This window comes from Cervus elaphus, chromosome 5 (assembly GCF_910594005.1).
Source record: "Cervus elaphus chromosome 5, mCerEla1.1, whole genome shotgun sequence".
Taxonomy (NCBI): Eukaryota; Metazoa; Chordata; class Mammalia; order Artiodactyla; family Cervidae; genus Cervus; species Cervus elaphus.
This window is the reverse complement of record NC_057819.1, coordinates 16,701,125-16,725,210: the sequence shown is the minus strand read 5'-3', so window position 1 is coordinate 16,725,210 and position 24,086 is coordinate 16,701,125. Positions and strand designations below refer to the sequence as shown.

Here is a 24,086-nt window from a genome sequence, read left to right as displayed (position 1 = left end):
AGAGCAGAGGGCAATTACAAATAGCTCCGGAAAGAATGAATCGGCTGGACCAAAGTGGAAACTGTAAGGAAGGCTGAGCTCAGAAGAACTGATGCTTTCAAATTGTCACGCTGGAGAAGACTCTTGAGGGTCCTTTGGACTGCAAAGCGATCAAACCAGTCAATCCTAAAGGAAATCAACCTTGAGTATTCACTGGAAAGACAGATACTGAAGCTGAAGCTCCAATACTTTGGCCACCTGATGCCAAGAGCTGACTCATTGGAAAAGACCCTGATGCTGAGAAAGACTGAGGGCAGGAGAAGAAGGGGATGACAGAGGACGAGATGGTTGGATGGCATCACTGACTCAATGGACATGAATTTGAGCAAACTCTGGGATATAGTGGAGGACAGAGGAGCCTGATGTGCTAAAATCCATGGGGTCACAAAGAGTCGGATACGATTGAGTGATTAAACAACAACAAAGTCACTGGGGCACTCGTGCATTCCCCTGACCAATTCTGGCCACCCATGAACAAGAGCAGCAGCCATGGTTTGAGAAAGGCACAATGACCAGGGCAATGGCCCAGACCAGCCAAAGTGCTGGGCAAAAGTGAGGAGGCTCTAGATAAGGTGATGAGGGAGGTGATGAGTACCAATTGGTGGCCCAAAGACCCAGTTTTAGTGGTGAAGGACATAGTGTCACTCACTAACCTTTGACTTGAACTCTGGGGGAGTTAAATGTAGTGTGTGAGATCTTTATTTTAAATCACAGACCATCTCTTTTTCTTTCTTTTGAACACAAAGACACACACACACACACATTTAATCAACAGGATAAATTCACCTTTTAGGACCTATTTACCTAAAAGTTTGATAGGGCAGCACAAGACTGAGTTAAATCTGTTTTTTTTTTTTAACCCACAAGAGAGAAGCACATATTGTCTGTACTATGCAGGCTTCCCCTACAATGGTGGGGAGCATGTGTTTACATGGTCTAGGACCACTGAGGTCTAGAAAATGGGAGAAGCCTGAGGTCTTCTAGCTCATGAGAGATGGGAGGAACTGTGAGTCTCCTGGTCCTTACCAAACTGTCCCTGAAAAAAGGCACTGATTCCATCCTACAGGTGAAAAACTGAGGTTTAGAGAAGTAAAATGACCCGGCTGAGGTCACTTGGCTGATGAGGGGGAGGACGAAGTTTGTCTCCAAAGCTCATACTCTTCATTACTGTTCTTGAATAACTCTATAGAGCAGTTATAACCCTAGAATAACATTAGAGCAGCTCAAAGACGACAATGACCGCCTTTCCTCGAGTGGTTCCTACGTTCATCACCCATATCTGCCTCCACAAATCTCAACCACCGTGTGCAGCAGACTTCTTACCCTCACATCCCATCCCACAGATAAAGAAACCAGTTCCACAGAAGTGAACTGATTCATGCATGGCCACCCAGGTAATAACTGGTGGAATCAGGATTTGAATCCACAGCTGACTCCAAAGTCAGCACACTTTCAACTGTACTGTCTGAACCACCCTGCTTCCCCCACCCTCAAGCCTGGCTATCAGCCTGAGAACACTGCCTATCATCTGGGAAAGGATTCCACAAAACAGAGTTTTTTGTGCAAACCTTTATGTAACAAAGGTTCAAGGGTTCAAGATATTTTGATGCTTAAATCTGAAAACATGTAAGTTCTTTTTTAAGGTGGGATCCTCTGAGGCAGCCTTAGCCACAAGGAAAGAAATTAAAGAAAGATACCCACCCTCAGTGGAGAGTGTTGCAAGAAAAACAGAGAAGAAAACTTGCCCTGTAACTGTAGTTAACTAGAGGTGTCAAAGACACACCAAGATGCCAGTAACAAAGAAGAAATGGGGAGGGCCTCGGGGTCACATTCAAGATGATAAAAATGCAATTAACTTGAGCCTGGTTCCTCCAGCCCGCAGCAGTGACCTACCCTTCAGTGTGCGGCTGTGTTGATCAGTTCTGGGCTAAGGACCCAGGGCCAAGTACTTTCCTTTATGGAACATGCTGGGGACTCATTAATGCTCGCCCACTGGCTGCAGGGTATGTGTGTGTGTGTGTAGGGATGATGTAATGTTGGGGGGACTGAGGTCTTCTCTGAATGATTCATAAGGTACAATTCAGAAGCCTTAACTTTGTCTGCATTCCAAGGTATCGACCAGCATATAAATCCATGATCTTGAACAATTCTAGGGCTTTGAGGCAAGTCTCAAGTCTGAGGAGAAGGCAGTGGGAAGAATCAGGCTTGAATTTCTAAGTGAAGACGTTCTGGGCTACAGGCTGTATATATGGAGATCCTGGGTGTTGACTGATGGGATATAAAAGCTATTGAGAACCGTCAGTGAATGTCAGAGGTCAACTACAGCTTTTCAACATATTTAAATTCACTGATTAAATCAGCCTCATTTATGAAGGAATTTGGGTAAGGTTTGCTCTCCTGCTGGTCTCTTACTCTCCATCCCTCAATTTGGATTAATCGTCATTACAGATACCAGCATTTCCTTCTGAGTCTTCTAATTTAGAGATGACAAATAAATTACATTCTGTGTAACAACTCTAATCAACGGTGGTGGCTATCTGCAGTTCTGGACTGAGAGGACTTCCAAGACCAAGTCTGGGCTCAGGTGGAAAGAGTGTTGGGATCTATTAATGATGTCTGCCTTGGGCACAAGAGAAAGAAGTGGTGGTGGGGGAGTATATGTGCCACCCATCTAGATTTAACTATTAGTTAAATTATTAGCTTCATCTCTTTTGTTTCAGAAAGAGAAGTTCACCTACCAGTTTAGACACAAACCATAACTCAAAGTAAATGTCCCTTATTAAACACCATTAACTCATAAGGCAGCCCAGAAACAGGGTGGGATGATAAAAGTGTCACATTTCCTCTGGATTTATCTGTCTTTATAGACTAAGAAGCCATTTCAGTCATCAGGGTCCTTGGTTGCCAAGCTGTTCCACTCAAGAGGGGTTTATGTGAGAGTATACATGGGGTGATAAAGGGTTTGAAAAATCTTGTGGGGATTCAAGATTGGGAACTTATAGATAGACACTGGAGATTTTCTCCAGAAAGAGAGTTTCAGGGTCCTCGGAGCAGGATCTGAAAGTCTTCAGCTTGAGTCTTGACGTGACTCTCTTCTCTTCCGCTGCGGTCTTCTCCTCTCACTTCCCGCTCGGGTCCTCCATCCTTCCTCTCTTTGCAGCACCTGCTCACACACAGTCATTGCCCCCCGTGGCCTGGCTCCCCTCAGTTCTCCATGGCCTCTCTGGCCTCCCTTCCTCCTAACCTTGTAGCTTCTTCCCCCATTGTCACCTGCTTGACTCTTGATGTGGTTTCTACTTTCTACTCCCAAGAGGGAGACTCTGATTTGTACAAATTAATTTTGGGGAAACTAGCTCATGAGTCAAAGGCCAGCTCGGAATTGGCTACCTGACTGTGGTTGACTGAAAAAATGACCTGAAATCTCTGCCCTTGTGCTCATCAAAAAGTAGAATTTATTCCCGCACCTTTAATCTGAGCTGGATATGTGACTTGCTTTGGCTACAAAGTGATGTTTCCTATCTTAAAGCTTCAGAGGCCTCACATACTTTCATTCTCCCTCAGAATCCTATTCTCACCCAACTGACCCGCTTGAGAATGAGACACTGTGCTGTTAGGGCCAAGGTCATCCTAGACCCACCTACGATGCTGTCCTCCAAGCCTAGGAGGGAGCCCAGCCAAGATCAGCAAAGCCTCCTACACAACCCTCAGCTGAGGACCGATGCTCAAGAGAGCCCAGCTGAGACCAGAGAATCTCCCAGCTGAATTACAGACTCACAGTCATTAGTAAATGTGATTATTTTAAAGTCATTGATTTTTTTTAGGTGATTTGTTATGTGGTGATAGCTAACTGTCACAATGACTGCAAGGAAATCTCTGAGCTTCTCTGAGTCTTAGTTTTCTCATCTGAGAAATGGAGCAAAAGGAACTTTCCTGCTTGCCTCAGGGAAGATTTTTAAGACATGATGCAAATATAAACTTTAGCAAATATTTATTGAGGGACTTCTCTATGCTAAGAACTGAGCTAGACCCTGGGGATTTGCAGAACAGACTGATTATGTTGCAGGACAACATTAATACCTTCTCTTCCCAATCACAGGCCATTCCCAAAAAAGGCGGAGTGAACACTCCAGTTTGAAGGCACTGGAAGAGAGAGACTGGCCCGATGGAGACAGCAATCAACTTGCCATCTCATCAACTGATTTATCCCACAGATTTATAGATAAGCTGTCTCCTTCACTCACTTCCCCTAAATTAATACACAGGTCTTCCCCTTTATTTTTAACTGCTAAATTCCAGGCATGGACAACAGAATTAATATCCCATCAGTAAACACTCAGGGACCATGACGGTGGACATGATATATTCTAGGTTAGGACACATCTTACATCCCAGTGAGGGAGGAAGAGATTGCACCTCCTTCTTCATTTCCCACATCGGATCCAGTCCTGTGCCTCCAAAACAGGAAAAAAAAAAAAAATCCCAAATTTACCCACTTCCCTCCAAAGCACTGCTATTTGCCTGATCCAAGCCATCGACATCTCCTACCACAGCCTTCCCACTGACCTCTACGCAGCTGATGAAATGTTTTTTTTAAAAATCAGACGATATCCTTCTCTTGTTCAGAACCCTCCTGAGGGTTCTCATTGGACTTAGACTAAAACCCAAGCTTTTCCCAATGGCCTGTGTGGCTGAAGGCCCTGTAGGCTCCAGTTTGTGTCCGTCTCCCTCATCTGCTCCAGTCACACTGGTTTTCTTTCTGCTTCTCCAATACTGTTGGTTTGTTCTGGCTTCGGCACCCATCCACCTGTTGTCCCATAAAATACTCCATTCAGGAGGCACCGTTCAGATGTCAGCCCATGGCCCCCTTTAAAAGACTGCTTCCTCTGACCCCTCTCACTAAAGCAGCACTTGTTCCGCATCAGCACCACTGCTGTATGTAGGCAGACGCCGGGAATATTGTGAATTGGGTTGCAGGCCATTGTAATAAAGTGGGTACTGCAATAAAGCAACTCACACTTTTTTTTTTTTGGTTTCCCAGTGTATATAAAAGCTATGTTTATACTGTACTGGTAAAGAATCTGCCTGCCAATGCAGGAAACATAAGAGACTTGGATTGGGAAGATCCCCCGGAGGAGGAAATGGCTACCCACTCCAGTATTCTTGCCTGGAGAATCACCATGGACAGAGGAGCCTGGTGGGCTACAGTCCATAGGATCTCAAAGAGTTGGACATGACTGAAGCAACTTAGCATGCACACTGTACTGTAGTCTAAGCATGCAATTGCATTATATCTTAAAAAAATGTATATAACTTTAAATTAAAAAACACTTCATTGCTAGAGAAGACTATCATCTGAAACTTCAATGATTCTAATGTTTTTGCAACAGTCACATCACAGATCACTGATCACAGATCACCATCGCACATATAGTAAGAATGGGAAATTCTGAAATATTGAGAGAATTACCAAAATGTGACACAGAGACACAGAGTGAGCAAACACTATTGGAAAAATGTGCCTATAACAGACTTGTGGTGTTGCCACAAACTTTCAATTTGTAAAAAATGCAGTACCCGTGAAGCGTGGTAAAACAAGTTATGCCTGTACATCACCTTCTTTTATACTCCTCACAGGATATGGTCAATGTTCCCACCCCAATCCTGTACATTTACTTGCTAACTTGTTTGTCTTTTTGCTCAATACAAGTCATTGTCTGTTATTCATTGAGGACAGGAATTTTGTCTATTTCACTGCCCTGTCTCCTGTATATACTATGATGCCTGGTGTATACCTGGTGATTCCTGGTACTCAATAAATACTTGTTGAAGAAAATGAACGACCACAGAAAACTAAGGAGGTATCAAGAAGAAGTGTCTAACTTCATACAAAAGAAAAAGCTTCTTCCTGTGCCCAAATCCCACCTCTGTTATTTCTCATTGCCCTGCTTCGGCTGTTTCCCAAAATGCAGCTGGAAAGCAAAGCCTCAGACCTTGGAAACACCTGCATAGTTTGTACCCTGCTGGGATCTTCTCGGGGAGAGGCCTAACTCATCACTGCTGCTACTGCTGCTAAGTCGCTTCAGTCGTGTCCGACTCTGTGCGATCCCATAGACGGCAGCCCACCAGGCTCCCCCGTCCCTGGGATTCTCCAGGCAAGAACACCAGAGTGGGCTGCCACTGCTTATTTGCAATTGCTGGTACCTGACTAAACTTCGTGTGGGTAAATCATAGCTTCAGTTTCGACATGTCTGTTGTTTTAGTTGCAGAGATATCTGTTTCCCTTAAAACATGTGCAATAAAAAGCGTCAGCAGCTTTGGAGGAAGACGTGCCATTGCCTTCAAGAGTCACCTAGAACTGGGCACATACAGAAGCCCTGGGTGTCAACTTCCGCGAGGGAAGAGCAATTTGGCAAGTGAGCGCATGGTGGCTGCTGAGTGCCGCTGAACATCTGGTGGAACAGGCGAGGAGGAAAGCAGTTAGATTTTTATTCTTTTTAGCATCATGTTAAATTGGCCATGAAACCAGGGATGGTGCAATTGAATTATAAGAGGGCTGAAGTATTAAATAAAAATCGAGGAGACAGTGAAGGTGTTTGGCACAAGGTGGGCTGGATTCTAACAGGAGGTGAAACGGATATTAAAAACAGTAAGTAGAAAAGACAATATCTTCTCCACTAATAATTCACCTCATTTAATACTGTGTGATGAGGCCAAGGGGTGTGCATCTCTTAGAGGGTGATTTCCCCTGGAAAACAAGGTGTTTGCTTCTGAAGGGGGACCTCTGGCTCCTTAAGTGTCAGTGGGATCCAGGAGCATGTCCAGGGGGAAGGTTTTACTGTCGTTTCTTGTTTTCTTGCTTTGTGGCTTTTCTGTCTGGCTCTTTCCACACTGTCCTTCACGTCCAGCACTTGGCTAAGGATGTTAAAGCCTGTCTGATGAGGATGTTAAATTCTAGCCATGGTTGATGTGTCTGGCAGAAAGGACAGCGCAGCCTGCCAAACCAAGGATGGCAGAAAAGCCACGGTCTTTATCACCTTTCCTTCACCCCTCTGCTCTACAGGCTTAGAGGAAAGCTCTACCTTGGTTATCTGGGGGCATGTCCACAGAGGGTGCTGGTGTGTGTGTAACAGCCACCTCTCTGGAGGGACAATGAGCCTGATTTGTAGCTTCTGATGATTTCTGTGCACAAGTACTCCCACTATGGCTGATACTGAGCTACTGATATGAAGTCAGTGAATGTGGAACCCCCATTATACAGTAATGTCTACCACACAGATACTATAAACAGAGGTAATCTCAAGAGCACAGCCAGCAGTAAAAACCTATGAAATCATTAAGGAGTGATGAGTTATGAGTATTTATCACGTTTGTTTTAATATTATGTACTGGATTGGCCAAAAAAGTTCATTTGGGGTTTTCCTGTTATATCTTGTGGACAAACCCAGATGAACTTATTGGCCAACCCAATATTTTTTTTTTTTAAATACTGAGTTTATTTCACATGTATATTTTTGTCTCCCCACCATTTCCATCTGTCTGAACACCACTACTACTATTCCTATCAAAACATTCCATACATACGTAAAACCAAGCAAAGGGTGGAGTTCCATCTTTAAAAACTAAACAGGCATTTTGGACAACACATTCTTGGCAATGGAACGTGGACAACATTTATCAGATACGGTAGTGAAAGTTCTCACTCTGCATTATAAAAAGGACAGCCAGATATCAACTGTTACAGAAATGAAATAAGACAGAAAATTTTTAACAAACTGTTTAAGCTATTTTCTTTATTTATTTATTTATTTTTTTTTTATTTTTTATTAGTTGGAGGCTAATTACTTCACAACATTTCAGTGGGTTTTGTCATACATTGATATGAGTCAGCCATAGATTTACACGTATTCCCCATCCCGATCCCCCCTCCCACCTCCCTCTCCACCCGATTCCTCTGGGTCTTCCCAGTGCACCAGGCCCGAGCACTTGTCTCATGCATCCCACCTGGGCTGGTGATCTGTTTCACCATAGATAGTATACATGCTGTTCTTTTGAAACATCCCACCCTCACCTTCTCCCACAGAGTTCAAAAGTCTGTTCTGTATTTCTGTGTCTCTTTTTCTGTTTTGCATATAGGGTTATCATTACCATCTTTCTAAATTCCATATATATGTGTTGGTATGTTGTAATATTCTTTATCTTTCTGGCTTACTTCACTCTGTATAAGGGGCTCCAGTTTCATCCATCTCATTAGGACTGATTCAAATGAATTCTTTTTAACGGCTGAGTAATATTCCATGGTGTATATGTACCACAGCTTCCTTATCCATTCATCTGCTGATGGGCATCTAGGTTGCTTCCATGTCCTGGCTATTATAAACAGTGCTGTGATGAACATTGGGGTGCATGTGTCTCTTTCAGATCTGGTTTCCTCAGTGTGTATGCCCAGAAGTGGGATTGCTGGGTCATATGGCATTTCTATTTCCAGTTTTTTAAGAAATCTCCACACTGTTTTCCATAGCGGCTGTACTAGTTTGCATTCCCACCAACAGTGTAAGAGGGTTCCCTTTTCTCCACACCCTCTCCAGCATTTATTGCTTGTAGACTTTTGGATAGCAGCCATCCTGACTGGCATGTAATGGTATCTCATTGTGGTTTTGATTTGCATTTCTCTGATAATGAGTGATGTTGAGCATCTTTTCATGTGTTTGTTAGCCATCTGTATGTCTTCTTTGGAGAAATGTCTGTTTAGTTCTTTGGCCCATTTTTTGATTGGGTCATTTATTTTTCTGGAATTGAGCTGCAGGAGTTGCTTGTATATTTTTGAGATTAGTCCTTTGTCTGTTTCTTCATTTGCTATTATTTTCTCCCAATCTGAGGGCTGTCTTTTCACCTTACTTATAGTTTCCTTTGTAGTGCAAAAGCTTTTAAGTTTCATTAGGTCCCATTTGTTTAGTTTTTGCTTTTATTTCCAATATTCTGGGAGGTGGGTCATAGAGGATCTTGCTGTGATTTATGTCAGAGAGTGTTTTGCCTATGTTCTCCTCTAGGAGTTTTATAGTTTCTGGTCTTACATTTAGATCTTTAATCCATTTTGAGTTTATTTTTGTGTATGGTGTTAGAAAGTGTTCTAGTTTCATTCTTTTACAAGTGGTTGACCAGTTTTCCCAGCACCACTTGTTAAAGAGGTTGTCTTTTTTCCATTGTATATCCTTGCCTCCTCTGTCAAAGATAAGGTGTCCATAGGTTCATGTATTTATCTCTGGGCTTTCTATTCTGTTCCATTGATCTATATTTCTGTCTTTGTGCCAGTACCATACTGTCTTGATGACTGTGGCTTTGTAGTAGAGTCTGAAGTCAGGCAGGTTGATTCCTCCAGTTCCATTCTTCTTTCTCAAGATTACTTTGGCTATTCGAGGTTTTTTGTATTTCCATACAAATTGTGAAATTCTTTGGTCTAGTTCTGTGAAAAATACCGTTGGTAGCTTGATAGGGATTGCACTGAATCTATAGATTGCTTTGGGTAGTATAGCCATTTTGACAATATTGATTCTTCCACTCCATGAACATGGTATGTTTCTCCATCTGTTTGTGTCCTCTTTGATTTCTTTCATCAGTGTTTTATAGTTTTCTATGTATAGGTCTTTTGTTTCTTTAGGTAGATATACTCCTAAGTATTTTATTCTTTTTGTTGCAATGGTGAATGGTATTGTTTCCTTAATTTCTCGTTCTGTTTTTTCATTGTTAGTATATAGGAATGCAAGGGATTTCTGTGTGTTAATTTTATATCCTGCAACTTTACTATATTCATTGATTAGCTCTAGTAATTTTCTGGAAGAGTCTTCAGGGTTTTCTATGTAGAGGATCATGTCATCTGCAAACAGCAAGAGTTTCACTTCTTCTTTTCCTATCTGGATTCCTTTTACTTCTTTTTCTGCTCTGATTGCTGTGGCCAAAACTTCCAACACTATGTTGAATAGTAGTGGTGAGAGTGGGCACCCTTGTCTTGTTCCTGATTTCAGGGGAAATGCTTTCAATTTTTCACCATTGAGGGTGATGCTTGCTGTGGGTCTGTCATATATAGCTTTTATTATGTTGAGGTATGTTCCTTCTATTCCTGCTTTCTGGAGAGTTTCAATCATAAATGAGTGTTGAATTTTGTCAAAGGCTTTCTCTGCATCTATTGAGATAATCATATGGTTTTTATCTTTCAATTTGTTAATGTGGTGTATTACATTGATTGATTTGCAGATATTAAAGAATCCTTGCATTCCTGGGATAAAGCCCACTTGGTCATGGTGTATGATTTTTTTAATATGTTGTTGGATTCTGTTTGCTAGAATTTTGTTAAGGATTTTTGCATCTATGTTCATCAGTGATATTGGCCTGTAGTTTTCTTTTTTTGTGGCATCTTTGTCTGGTTTTGGAATGAGGGTGATGGTGGCCTCATAGAATGAGTTTGGAAGCTTACCTTCACCTGCAATTTTCTGGAAGAGTTTGAGTAAGATAGGTGTTAGCTCTTCTCTAAATTTTTGGTAGAATTCAGCTGTGAAGCCATCTGGTCCTGGGCTTTTGTTTGCTGGAAGATTTTTGATTACAGTTTCTATTTCCTTGCTTGTGATGGGTCTGTTAAGATCTTCTATTTCTTCCTGGTTCAGTTTTGGAAAGTTATACTTTTCTAAGAATTTGTCCATTTCATCCAAGTTGTCCATTTTATTGGCATAGAGCTGCTGGTAGTAGTCTCTTATGATCCTTTGTATTTCAGTGTTGTCTGTTGTGATCTCTCCATTTTCATTTCTAATTTTGTTAATTTGGTTCTTCTCTCTTTGTTTCTTAATGAGTCTTGCTAATGGTTTGTCAATTTTGTTTATTTTTTCAAAAAACCAGCTTTTAGCTTTGTTGATTTTTGCTATGGTCTCTTTAGTTTCTATTGCATTTATTTCTGCCCTGATTTTTAAGATTTCTTTCCTTCTGCTAACCCTGGGGTTCTTCATTTCTTCCTTCTCTAATTGCTTTAGGTGTAGAGTTAGGTTATTTATTTGGCTTTTTTCTTGTTTCTTGATGTAAGCCTGTAATGCTATGAATCTTCCCCTTAGCACTGCTTTTACAGTGTCCTATAGGTTTTGGGTTGTTGTGTTTTCATTTTCATTCATTTCTACGCATATTTTGATTTCTTCTATGATTTGTTGATTATTCAGAAGCATGTTATTTAGCCTCCATATGTTTGAATTTTTAACAATTTTTTTCCTGTAATTGAGATCTAATCTTACTGCACTGTGGTCAGAAAAGATGACTGGAATGATTTCAATTTTTTTGAATTTTCCAAGACCAGATTTATGGCCCAGGATGTGATCTATTCTGGAGAAGGTTCCGTGTGCACTTGAGAAAAAGGTGAAGTTGATTGTTTTGAGGTGAAATGTCCTATAGATATCAATTAGGTCTAGCTGGTCCATTGTATCATTTAAGGTTTGTGTTTCCTTGTTAATTTTCTGTTTAGTTGATCTATCCATAGTTGTGAGTGGGGTATTAAAGTCTCCCACTATTGTTGTGTTACTATTAATTTCCTCTTTCATACTCGTTAGTGTTTGCCATACATATTGCGGTGCTCCTATATTGGGTGCATATATATTTATAATTGTTATATCTTCTTCTTGGATTGATCCTTTGATCATTATGTAGTGTCCTTCTTTGTCTCTTTTCACATCCTTTATTTGAAAGTCTATTTTATCTGATATGAGTATTGCAACTCCTGCTTTCTTTTGGTCTCCGTTTGCGTGAAATATTTTTTTCCAGCCCTTCACTTTTACTCTGTATGTGTCTCTTGTTTTGAGGTGGGTCTCTTGTAGACAGCATATATAGGGGTCTTGTTTTTGTATCCATTCAGCCAATCTTTGTCTTTTGGTTGGGGCATTCAACCCATTTACATTTAAGGTAATTATTGATAGGTGTGGTCCCGTTGCCATTTACTTTGTTGTTTTGGGTTCACGTTTATACAACCTTTATGCATTTCCTGTCTAGAGAAGATCCTTTAGCATTTGTTGAAGAGCTGGTTTGGTGGTGCTGAATTCTCTCAGCTTTTGCTTGTCTGTAAAGCTTTTGAATTCTCCTTCATATCTGAATGAGATCCTTGCTGGGTACAGTAATCTAGGTTGTAGGTTATTCTCTTTCATTACTTTCAGTACGTCCTGCCATTCCCTTCTGGCCTGGAGAGTTTCTATTGATAGATCAGCTGTTATCCTTATGGGAATCCCTTTGTGTGTTATTTGTTGTTTCTCCCTTGCTGCTTTTAATATTTGTTCTTTGTGTTTGATCTTTGTTAATTTGATTAATATGTGTCTTGGGGTGTTCACCTTGGGTTTATCCTGTTTGGGACTCTCTGGGTTTCTTGGACTTGGGTGGCTATTTCTTTCCCAATTTTAGAGAAGTTTTCAGCTATTATCTCCTCGAGTATTTTCTCATGGCCTTTCTTTTTGTCTTCTTCTTCTGGGACTCCTATGATTCGAATGTTGGGGCGTTTCACATTGTCCCAGAGGTCCCTGAGGTTGTCCTCATTTCTTTTGATCCTTTTTTCTTTTTTCCTCTCTGCTTCATTTATTTCCACCATTTTATCTTCTACCTCACTTATCCTATCTTCTGCCTCCGTTATTCTACTCTTGGTTCCCTCCAAAGTGTTTTTGATCTCATTCATTGCATTATTCATTTTTAATTGACTCTTTTTTATTTCTTCTAGGTCTTTATTAAACATTTCTTGCATCTTTTCAATCTTTGTCTCCAGGCTATTTATCTGTAACTCCATCTTGTTTTCAAGATTTTGGATCATTTTTATTATCATTATTCTAAATTCTTTTTCAGGTAGATTCCTTATCTCCTCCTCTTTTGTTTGACTTGGTGGGCATTTTTCATGTTCCTTTACCTGTTGGGTATTGCTTTGCCTTTTCATCTTGTTTAGATTGCTGTGTCTGGAGTGGGCTTTCTGTATTCTGGAGATCTGTGGTTCCTTTTTATTGTGGAGGATTTACCCAGTGGGTGGGGTTAGACGATTGGCTTGTCAAGGTTTCCTGGTTAGGGAAGCTTGCGTCAGTGTTCTGGTGCGTGGAACTTGATTTCCTCTCTTTGGAGAGCAATGGAGTGCCCAGTAATGAGTTTTGAGATGGGTCTATGTGTTAGGTGTCACCTTGGGCAGCCTGTATGTTGACGTTCAGGGCTATGTTCCTGCGTTGCTGGAGAATTTGCGTGGTATGTCTTGCTCTGGAACTTATTGGCTCTTGGGTGGTGGTTGGTTTCAGTGTAGGTATGGAGGCTTTTGGACGGTCACTTATTACTTAAAGTTCCATGTAGTCAGGAGTTTTCTGGTGTTCTCAGGTTTTGGGCTTAAGTCTCCTGCCTCTGGATTTCAGTTTTATTCTTCCTGTAGTCTCAGGACTTCTCCAACTATACAGCACTGATAATAAAACTTCTAGGTTAATGGCAAAAAGATTCTCCCCCGTTAGGGACACCCAGAGAGGTTCACAGAGTTACATGAAGAAGAGGAGAGGGAGGAGGGAGATAGAGATGAGCAGGAGGAGAAAAAGGGGGACTCGAGGAGAGAGACAGATCTACGCAGTTGTCTGTTCCCAGAGTGTTCTCCGTAGCCCAGACACCTACAGAGATTCACAGAATTGGATTGGGAAGAGAAGGGGAAAGGAGGAAATAGAGGTGTTCTGAGGTAGAAAACAGAGAGTCAAGATTGGGAGAGAATAATCAACACACTCCTGAATAAAAATGGGAACTGAATTTCGGTTTAAAAATAGGGCTTCTCTTCTTTTTTTTTGTAAGGTTATAGTGTGTTGAAAATGAAAATTAAGGAGTAGTAGAGGAGTACTAGAGGACTTTAAAAGAAATAAGAGAAAAAGGAAAATAGAAAATAGAAGAGAAAAAGGAAAGAAAAAAAAAGAAGAAAAAAAAACAAAGAAAAAAAATTTTTTTCCCTAATTAAAAAAATCATAAAAATCTATGAAAATGAAAGTTAAGGAGTAATGGGGGAGTAACAGGGAATTTTAAAGGAAAATAAAAGAGAAAAAATAAAAAATTAAAAAAAAAATAAAAAAATTTTTTTTTCTTACTTAAAAAAAAAAAAAAGTAAAAATATATCTAGGAATTTCTCTGGAGCTGTTGCGGTCAGTGTGGGTTCGGCTCAGTTTCAGATAGCTCCTCGATCCAGCTTACACTTCTCGATATCTACAGGCCCCTTCCGGTGTAGTCCGTGTTTTCTACAGGGATTTTAATCTGTTGCACCGGTCCCTTCTGAAGCGGTTCCCTTTGTTTATTTGGCTTCTGTTTGCCGGTCTCTTCAGAGCCTCATTTCCGCCCTGACACAGGCGGGCGGAGGCGGACTCTTATTCAGGTAGCTAGTTCCGCCGCTCTGTGGGGAGGGGCTGGCGCTGCAGGGAAGGGCTGGCGCTGCTTTCTCAGTCTGCGCTGCTCAGGCTCCCGGCTGCTCCATATGGAGCGCGCCCCGCGCTGCGCGTGGTTCCAGCCCTCAGATGTTCCACAAAAGCGCGGAGCAAAAAGCTGCACCTGCTCTCTGTGCCTTCCCCGTCAGAGCGGTCCAGGCAGCCAGGGGCTTGATGGGCGCACTCTCCCTAGGTGTGGCGCAGCCCACTCCCTTCCGCGGACCCAGTCTCAGTTTCCGCTGGCGCCAGTCGGGTGCGTGCGCCTTCTGCCCTCTGCGTCCCCAGCCCCAGTCCCCGCCCGCGCCAGTCGGGTGCCTGCGCCCTGTGTCTTGCCGTGACCTTCCCCTCCCCCCTGCCTCCTGCCTCCGGCGGGGCTGGGCCGGTCCGCAGCCTGCGAGCTCTTCTCTGGACTTTCTTGGTCCCTTTGCTCTGCGAACGGCCGGCAGTGTGTTCGGGCCAGTTAATTTTCTCTCTCTCTTTTGCTCTCCCACAATTCAAGTTGGCAACTCACAGAAGCTCCCTCCGATTGTCCTCAGGGCACTCAGGCCCGGACCCTACCCCAAGCAATGCCGCCTAAGACTCCCTTCCTGGGACGGATCTCCGTCCTTAGCTCTTTTGTCTCACTTTTTATCTTTTATATTTTGTCCTACCTCCTTTCGAAGACAATGGGCTGCTTTTCTGGGCGCCTGATGACCTCAGCTAGCGATCAGAAGTTGTTTTGTGAAGTTTGCTCTGCGTTCAGTTATTCTTTTGATGAATTTGTAGGAGAGAAAGTGGTCTCCCCGTCCTACTCCTCCGCCATCTTGGCTCCTCCCTAAGCTATTTTCTTAAAGAGACTTCCTCCACTGCCAGAGATCTTGAATAGCCTCCTGGTCAGTCATCCGGAAACAATTCTTCACATAACTGATAAACTTGGCTTCCACTTTGGGAAGGGAACCACCTTTTTCTATACTTGCTTGCGTTTTTGCTTTAATGTCTTCTACAGAGCTAGGTCGTTTCGGTGCTTTAGGTGTCTTTTCCTGTTTTTTGAAGGATTCTTGACCTTTTGATCTTGGTGTTGATGGTTTTGAGTCTTTTCCATCTTGGTTCGATTTTTGTGCATTTTTGGCTGGAGTATCTCATACAGATTTCTTTACTGGAGCTTTTTCTTCAACTTCCTCATCAAAATCATCATCATCATCATTGTCTTCATCATCATTGTTGTCTTCATCAGCAGCAAGCTTTACTTCTTTCTGGGGAAACTTGCTACCACTTCCAGGGGCAGAACGCTTTCCAGATATACTTAAGAGTTTCACATCCTCCTCCTCTTCATCTTCTGACTCTGCATCTTCCTCCATAGCTACTAAGTGCTGTCCACTGATATGCACAGGCCCTGAACCACACTTGAACTGTAAGACCACAGGTGGTGTAATTCCAAAGCCCCCAAGAGAAACAGTTGGCTGTACAGACATTTTCAAAGTTGCCAGTGTTACTTTAATTGGACTGCCTTCATAATTCATCGCCTCTGCTTCAACAATGTGTAACTCATCCTTTGCTCCAGCCCCTAAACTGACCGTTCTTAAAGATAACTGGTGCTCATTTTCATCATTATCCACCTTGAAGTGATAATCTCTGTCAGCCTTTAGTTCACAACTGAAAAGATAGTTCTGGGGCCTCAAGGGGCTCATGTCCATGTCCACTGAATCCTCCATGGGTTGGCGGCACGCACTTATGTGGGAGAGAAGCCGGACGGAATTAAACGACTACTATTCGAACAAGCAGCCGCGCAGGACGGAATCATGCCAGGGAAAGTGGCCAACCCAATATTTAAGTTTATATGATTTATAAACGTACAACCCAACATGTAAGTTTATATAATTTAATTCCTAACAGTAGCTGTGCTAATAACTGGTTTGCAGATTTCCTGGAAATTCAGCAAATCAGTTCTGGTTACAGGCTGACTCACTACTGCTCGTTGCCCTCCTTGGACTGGGTCGAGTCCTGGTATCTGGAACTTTTGTGGATGAAGGCACAGTGTTCAGCCTTTAGTCTACAATATAGATTACCGTGGAACTCTCATTTCCAGGCTCCAGAGACTATGGTGTGTCTTTGCATGTTGAATGAGAATCATCTACCTCAAGGCTGTTAACATTCAGCTGGTGAGAACTGACATGGTCATAATGGTTCTGTATGGCCAGTGTCTATTCTGACTGATGAGTGCCCATGACATACATGATGGTCCTGTATTTTGAACCTCACCTCTGATCCAATTTTCCTGCTGTACCATTTCCTCTGAAGCCTGGAACATTTCCTCTCAAACCTGGAACATCCTCCAGGCATGACTGCAGAGCAAAGGACAGATCCCCGCTGGGAGGTGCGCCCACAGCTGTGCACAACCCTCTCTTTGCCACCTGCCTGGATGTCCCCACACAGGTAACTCCTGGCCTCTTAACTCTACTTCTCATGGGTTCCTGGGGCTCCTGGGTTTCCAAAGCATCAACCTCTAAAGCCTTCTATGCTCATTCACTCAGATGTGTCCGACTCTCTGTGACCCTCTGGATGGCAGCCCATGGGATTTGTCCCGGAAAGAATACTGGAATGGGTTGCCATTTCCTCCTCCAGGGGATCTTCCTGACCCAGGGATTAAACCCTCATCTCCCATATCTCCTGCAGGGCAGGCAGATTTTTTACCACTGAGCCACAGGGGAAGTCAAAGCCCTCTAACCTGGGTTCACACACTGTACAGGGCAATGTGTCTGTAACTAACAGAGGGGTCCCTGTGGATCTCATCCCTTGATTCTGAGGGCCAAGTACACAGGCCATCTCTGAGCTTGGCTCTGCTTGAAACTCTGAGACTGCACCATCATCCCCCTTGCGTTGGGACATTCTCTGCAGGGTAATTGCAACACTGACAATTACATGAGTCTGATGGGGCTGTCAGAACAGAACACAAGGTCTAAACAACAGATGTTTATTTTCTCTTAGTTCTGGCAGCCAGAAGCCCATGATCAAGGTGCATATCCTACAGTTCAGAAGACATCTACTAGCTAAGCCCTTACCTGGCCTTTTCTCTATGTGTGCATGTTCCTGGCATCCTCTCCTCCTCTTATGAGGACATCAGTCCTATTGGACTAGGGCCCCACCTATCTGACCTCATTTAACTTTAATTACATTTTCAATAGAATGGGAAAGACTAGAGATCTCTTCAAGAAAATTAGAGATACAAAGGGAATATTTCATGCTAAGATGGGTACAATAGAGGACAGAAATGGTATGGACCTAATAGAAGCAGAAGATATTAAGAAGAGGTGACAAGAATACACAGAAGAACCATACAAAAAAGAGCTTCATGACCCAGATAACCACGATGGTGTGATCACTCACCTAGAGTCAGACATCCTGGGATGCAAAGTCAAGTGAGCCTTAGGAAGCATCACTACGAACAAAGCTAGTAGAGGTGATGTAATTCCAGTTGAGCTATTTCAAATCATAAAAGACAATGCTGTTAAAGTTCTGCACTCAATATGCCAGCAACTTTGGAAAACTCAGCAGTGGCCACAGGACTGGAAAAGGTCAGTTTTCATTTTAATCCCAAAGAAAGGCAATGCCAAAGAATGTTCAAACTACTGCACAATTGCACTCATCTCACATGCTAGCAAAGTATGCTCAAAATCCTCCAATCCAGGCTTCACCAGTAATGTGAACTGTGAACTTCCAAATGTTCAAGCTGGATTTAGAAAAGGCAAATGAACTGGCCTAAGCAAGAATGGGGGGGGGGTGTCACTCTGATGCAGGTACTCCCTGCAAAGTCCAGCCAAGAAATGGGTCTGTCCCCAGTCCTCACTGGGCTGCCCTCCTGCCAACCTCTGGCTTATGGCTCAGGCTGAGGGGCACTGAGACTGGGCAAAGACCCCACGCATCCCCCCGTAGCCCATCAGCTCATCCCTATCAGCTTGTCTGCAGGTCATTCAGTGAGGGGCTCACTCACCAGCTTCGTTTAAGGTCTTTCTTGAGGTTTATTATTTCCTTCTCCATATACCTGATGCTTCTCATTGGCTTTTCGGGGACCTGAGGGAAGTCAAGAAATGAGAGGAAAAGCATTAGTACAACTGTTAGCAGTGAGCTGGGCTGCAGGAGGCTCATGTGTTCACATGAGACGTCTGATCAGGTTGGAGGGGCCCTTGGGGGTCACAGCATCCTTGTCTCCACCAAAGAGAGGCCCCCGGGCATGCTGGAAACAGCAAGAGCTTTGAAGATGGACGAATCTGAGCTCTGAACCTCGTTCTGTCTGGTGACTGCCTGTGTGACCTTGGAAAAGTTACTCATCTTCTCTGGGTCCTAGTTTCTTCAGCAGAATGGGGGGTTATTTCCTACCTTGTGATGATCAAATTAGTTGCTAAACTTCTGACTCATGGCAAGCTTTGGAAAAACAGAAGCTTCTATTACAAGCATCATACTCAAACAAAAAGTTAAATATTGATAATCATTGTTGTAGGTGGCACAGGTAGTGGATTTAGACAGCTGAATTTTGTCAATATAAAGATGCAAATGTACCCTTCCCACTGCTCCCCTAGCAGGATTTTATGAGTGATTTATCCAAGTAATTGTTTATGGGCTTTTCTTTCCCTTTTTGCTATTCATTTGCCTTTCTTAGCCACTGGGGAAAACCTCACAAGACAAATGTATTACTCAGAGGTGGATACTGGGTCAATATAAAGAAGAGAGTTCAATTAACTATATTTTAATATAAAAATCACTTTTCTCAGCCACTAATTTGGTGAACAATAACAAGACTATTAACTTGATTATCTTGTCTTAAAATTAATTCCTGTAATATTAGGTTTTTTTAATTAAAGGAAATGCCAAGAAATTATGAGAAAATGGATGCTTTCAGATGAAACTGGTGGGAGAATACATTGTACTGTCTTTTCTGAAGGGCAACTCATCAGTGCATACTAAATGCTGTAAAAGTGGGCATGCCCTTGGGTCTAACGATTCTTCTGCTGTCAGGCATCCTGTGGGACTATCCTTGCACGGGCACAGAGGTTCATCCACAAAACTGCTAGGAGGCTGCCTGTGACAGCAAACTCATTGAAATCACAAGTTCACAATAGAAGACAGGTTCAGCAATCATGGTGCCTCGTAAGGACAGAATGCTATGCAGCAATTAAATGTAATGACAGTATAACACTGTAAAATGTAGAGATGCTCTGAGGAGTTCTCTGAGAAAGATTCATTACAAAGTAATAGGTATTGCATGATTCTTTGTTTTTGGAAAAATGATCTGTTTGGATGTACACATATCAAAAGATATTAAAGAAAAAAAACTCCCTTGTCATGCGATAATTCTCTCTGGGGTGGGATTATGGCAGATTTTATTATGTTCTCTTAGCTTATGTGATTTTCCCACTGCTCTGCAGTAAATGTTAATCAGTTATATAATAAACAAAGAGAAAAGATTTAAAGAAAAAATAAACGGCAAGTGAAATTTGGCCATGGCGGATAGGTGGAACTGTACTGAGAGTGGTTTCTGAAGGCACAGTGAGGACGGGTCAGCTACTCACTAACAGGAACCATGGTAATGTGCACACGTGGAGGAGGCACGGTGCTTTCTCAGCAGCCACCATCACCCACTTTCTCCAAAAATAAAATCGGGCTATGGTGACTGCTGCTCTGGGCCTTTTGAGTGGAATGAAGAAGGAAGGGAATGGAGCCATATCAAAATTGAATGAATGTGGATGAACCCAGAGATTGTAATACTGAGAGGAATAAGTCAAAGAAAGACAGATATTGTACGCTATTGATTACATGAGGAATCTAAAAAGATGGTACAAATGAAGTTATTCACAAAACAGAAACAGCATCACAGATTTAGCAAACCAATTTATGGTTATCATAGGATGGGGGAGGTTAGGATTGGAGGTTAGATTTGGAGGTTAGGATTGCCATATACACACAGCTATGTATAAAATAGATAACTAATAAGGACCTACTGTGTAGTATAGGAAACTCTACTCAATACTCTGTTGTGACCTACATGGAAAAGGAAGCTAGAAAAGAGTAGATACAGGTATACTGTGTAACTGAATCACTTTGCTGTACAGCAGAAACTAATGCAACATGGAAGACATTACTAGTGTAAGTAAGTAATGGTAAGTAAGACAATGGTAAGACATTACACTCCAGTAAAATATTTTTTAAAAATTGAATGACATTTCCGGTGGGGTAGAGGAGATGCAGAGTGGGGTCTGGAGTAGAGGGAAGGGGCTGTCACTGGCTTGCCTGATTCTGAACCACTTTTTTCCTGGGCTACCTAGTATGTGTCCTGTGCCACGCAGCTCAGATTAGAGGTGGAGAATCTACTGCACGTCCCCAGGGTACTCCTTCTGGTTTGCTAAATAAAGCATGCATGCATGCATGCGTGCTCAGCAGTGTCTGACTCTTGGCGGCCCCACGGACTGCAGCCCGCCAGACTCCTCTGTTTGTGCAATTTTCCAGGCAAGAATACTGGAGTGGGTAGCCATGTCCTTCTCCAGGGGATCTTCTGACCCAGGGATGGAACCTGGGTCTCTTGCATTGGCAGAATGACTGTTCACCATCTGAGCCACCAGGGAAGCCCATGGAAGTAAATATAACATATTGTAAAAAGGGACTGAACCCATGTCTCTCGTGTCTCCTGCATTGGCAGGAAGATTCTTTACCACTGGCACCACCTGGGAAGCCCAAATAAAGCATAGAGGATACAAAAAAGTATCTGAGACAGCCTTGAATAAGTTCTGCTAGACATGAAACAATGAAGTCATTTATAAAGTTTATCTTTCTAGCTATCATTAGCAATAACTTATAGGTAATATATCAAGCTTATCCCAATATACCAGGGTGTTTCTATCCCTTGGCTGAGAATTGATGGCAAATCTATCAGTTTTCATCTTGAGGGATGGTGAAGTGGGTGGTGAGGGAGACTTCCAAGGAGACCTGTAAGAATTTCCAGGAGTTCTTAAAACTTCTAAATCACGGACATTGGCTTTTCTCACACTCCTGGTATCCCTTCTCTCCTCTTGATATGGGTTTGCCTGCTAAGACTTCCTGCCCCTCTCCCATGCAGCACTTGAGCCTTGGAAAAAACTCATGGTATCAGCAACAGGGGTGGTCCTAACTGGCTGGAGCCGGACAGCACAGAGCCCACCTCTCAGTGGGCCGGCGGAGGGATGGTCATGTGACCCAGTTTGGACTAATGAGTTACACGGTTCTAAGAAACATGATTCCTAAGTCTAAGGAACCACAGGCAGAGAAGTTCTATTTCCTCAGAGACTGTGGACAGAGAAGCAGATACCTGTGGGGGTGTTGGCAGCCATTTTGTGCCCATGAGGGAGCCACCCTCCAGCTGAAGAAGATGTGGGGAAGAGCAGAGAGGAGAGTCAAAGAAAAACCTGTTCCATGGTACCTTGCTGAATTGATCAACCTTCATTAGAACCTGAACTTTTCACGAACATTTCCTTTATTATTTCAACCGGTTTGACTTGGCTTTTCTTTCCCTCACAACCACAATATTTCTGAAACAGCTTCCTCCCTTAGATGTGTCAGGGCAGCAACAGATCAATAATTATTTCAACTAGTTCTCTTTCTCCTCTAGAAAATTAAGATCAGATGATCCCTGTTCTGGTGCATTTTTCAGTGAAAGCAATGAGACTGGCCCTATTTTGAGATCAAACATTTGAATCAGGGTTGACTTTTTCTAATTCCGCCCTTTTATGAGCACCCAGTTAATTCCTTCTTTCAGAACCAAAGCAACTTTCATCACAGATGTTATGATTAGAACACATTTATGAACAAAGACAAAATGAACACATTCAGATTTCCTTGCCATAATTTGAAAATCTATGACTGAAATGCTTCCTGGTGTCAGCTGTATACCCTTTACTCTCCTAAACATCCCAGGTTTCACCCCTTCATGAAGGAACTATGATAACTGTCCAAATTTCGAGTATTTCCCCTGAAATCTCACCTAATGACAGTTGCCTGTGCACCAGGAATTCACAGCACTGTAAAAGACTGAGTTTATACAGACTGGGATTGGTGCTGAACAATTCACAGCCGCAAAGCCAGACTGTGTCCTTGGCTTGACATAAGGCTTTAGCAGGAGAAGATTCGCTCCACAAGTGCTGAAATTATTGCAGTATTTCAGAGGATTCTTAGGAGACCATTTTTTTTTAAATTTTTTATTAGTTGGAGGCTAATTACTTCACAACATTTCAGTGGGTTTTGTCATACACTGATATGAATCAGCCATAGATTTACACGTATTCCCCATCCCGATTCCCCCTCCCACCTCCCTCTCCACCCGATTCCTCTGTGTCTTCCCAGTGCACCAGGCCCGAGCACTTGTCTCATGCATCCCACCTGGGCTGGGGATCTGTTTCACCATAGATAGTATACATGCTGTTCTTTTGAAATATCCCACCCTCACATTCTTAGGAGACCATTTTTATTGTAACAATTGTTTAATTACAAGTGAAATAAGCCACTGGTAATAACCGACATTGAATGAGGGAGTGCTGGCTGTCAGGATATTTATAAACACACTTTGATGTGAGCACAATGAGGAGTTCACAAAGCATCTAAGAATTGCCATCTCTACAACCCTTCTAGAGGGCAATTTCACCATAGGTAATGACAAGTCTTAAAACTACATACGCTTTTGCTCCAGCAAATCTGCTTCTATCCAAGAAAATTATGCAGCAAGGATAAAAAAAGATTTATCCATGAGGATGTCTACCACAGTACTGTGAGTAATGGTGAAAAACATTTAAATGTCCAGCAACAGGCACTGGGCGAATAAATTGTGGTCGAGCCAGACAATGGTATATGATGATCTGAATTTGGTGCTACTATTTAATGTTGCTGAGATGCATACTCAACTGACGTGGAAGGGAGTATAATTTCAAGGGAAAAATGAATGTTACAAATACAAAGAACTTAAGAGCTTAGATCACAATTTTAAAGTTTACATTCATAAAAATCTATAGAAATTCCTGAAAAAATATATAAACTGATACAAACTATGATTTAAAATATTGATACATGGCAAGGTATAAGCAGGTAGTAAGTATTAGTCACTCAGTCATGTCTGACTCTTTGTGACCCCATGGGCTGTAGCCTGCCAGGCTCCTCTGTCCATGGGAATTCTCCAGGTAAGAATACTGGAGTGGGTTGCCATTTCTTTCTCCAGGGGATTTTCCGACCCAGGGATGGAACCTGGATCTCTTGAGTTGGCAGAAGGACTCTTCACCATCTGAGCCACCAGTGAAGCCCATGGAAGTAAATATAACATATTGTTAAAAGGGATGTTATCTTAGACTGCTTGAATTGTAGATAAATAATAATTTTTATTTTGGCTACATTTTTTTTCCTGATTCTAAAATAGTTTACTTATGTCAGCTATCTAATAATAAAATAATAGCGTTGTTCTTATTTGTAATGCAATTCTGACTATCAAAATAAACAAAATGTAAGTTTTTAATGTTGTTTTAAACAAGTAATCTAAGAGCCTGGAATGATGCAATTTAAAAGTCTATTTTGGGCACAAATGAACTTATCTATAAAACAGAAATAGAGTTACAGATGTATTAACAGAAAACA

The 24,086-nt window shown here is 42.3% G+C and overlaps 1 protein-coding gene and 1 pseudogene across 3 annotated transcripts in view; both read right to left on the bottom strand.

Annotated features, from left to right (window-relative positions):
• CCDC60 (coiled-coil domain containing 60) overlaps positions 1-24,086 on the bottom strand; it is a 171,718-nt gene that overhangs the window by 77,041 nt on the left and 70,591 nt on the right. For both annotated transcript variants that reach the window (XM_043901806.1, XM_043901807.1), the window contains exon 2: positions 18,436-18,515. In XM_043901806.1, the coding sequence (XP_043757741.1) occupies positions 18,436-18,515 (80 nt within the window). The remainder of the gene's footprint in view (positions 1-18,435; positions 18,516-24,086) is intronic.
• On the bottom strand, positions 15,296-16,263 carry LOC122693878 (annotated as a pseudogene). The gene has a single exon (XR_006341048.1). The product of XR_006341048.1 is annotated as a nucleophosmin-like (transcript).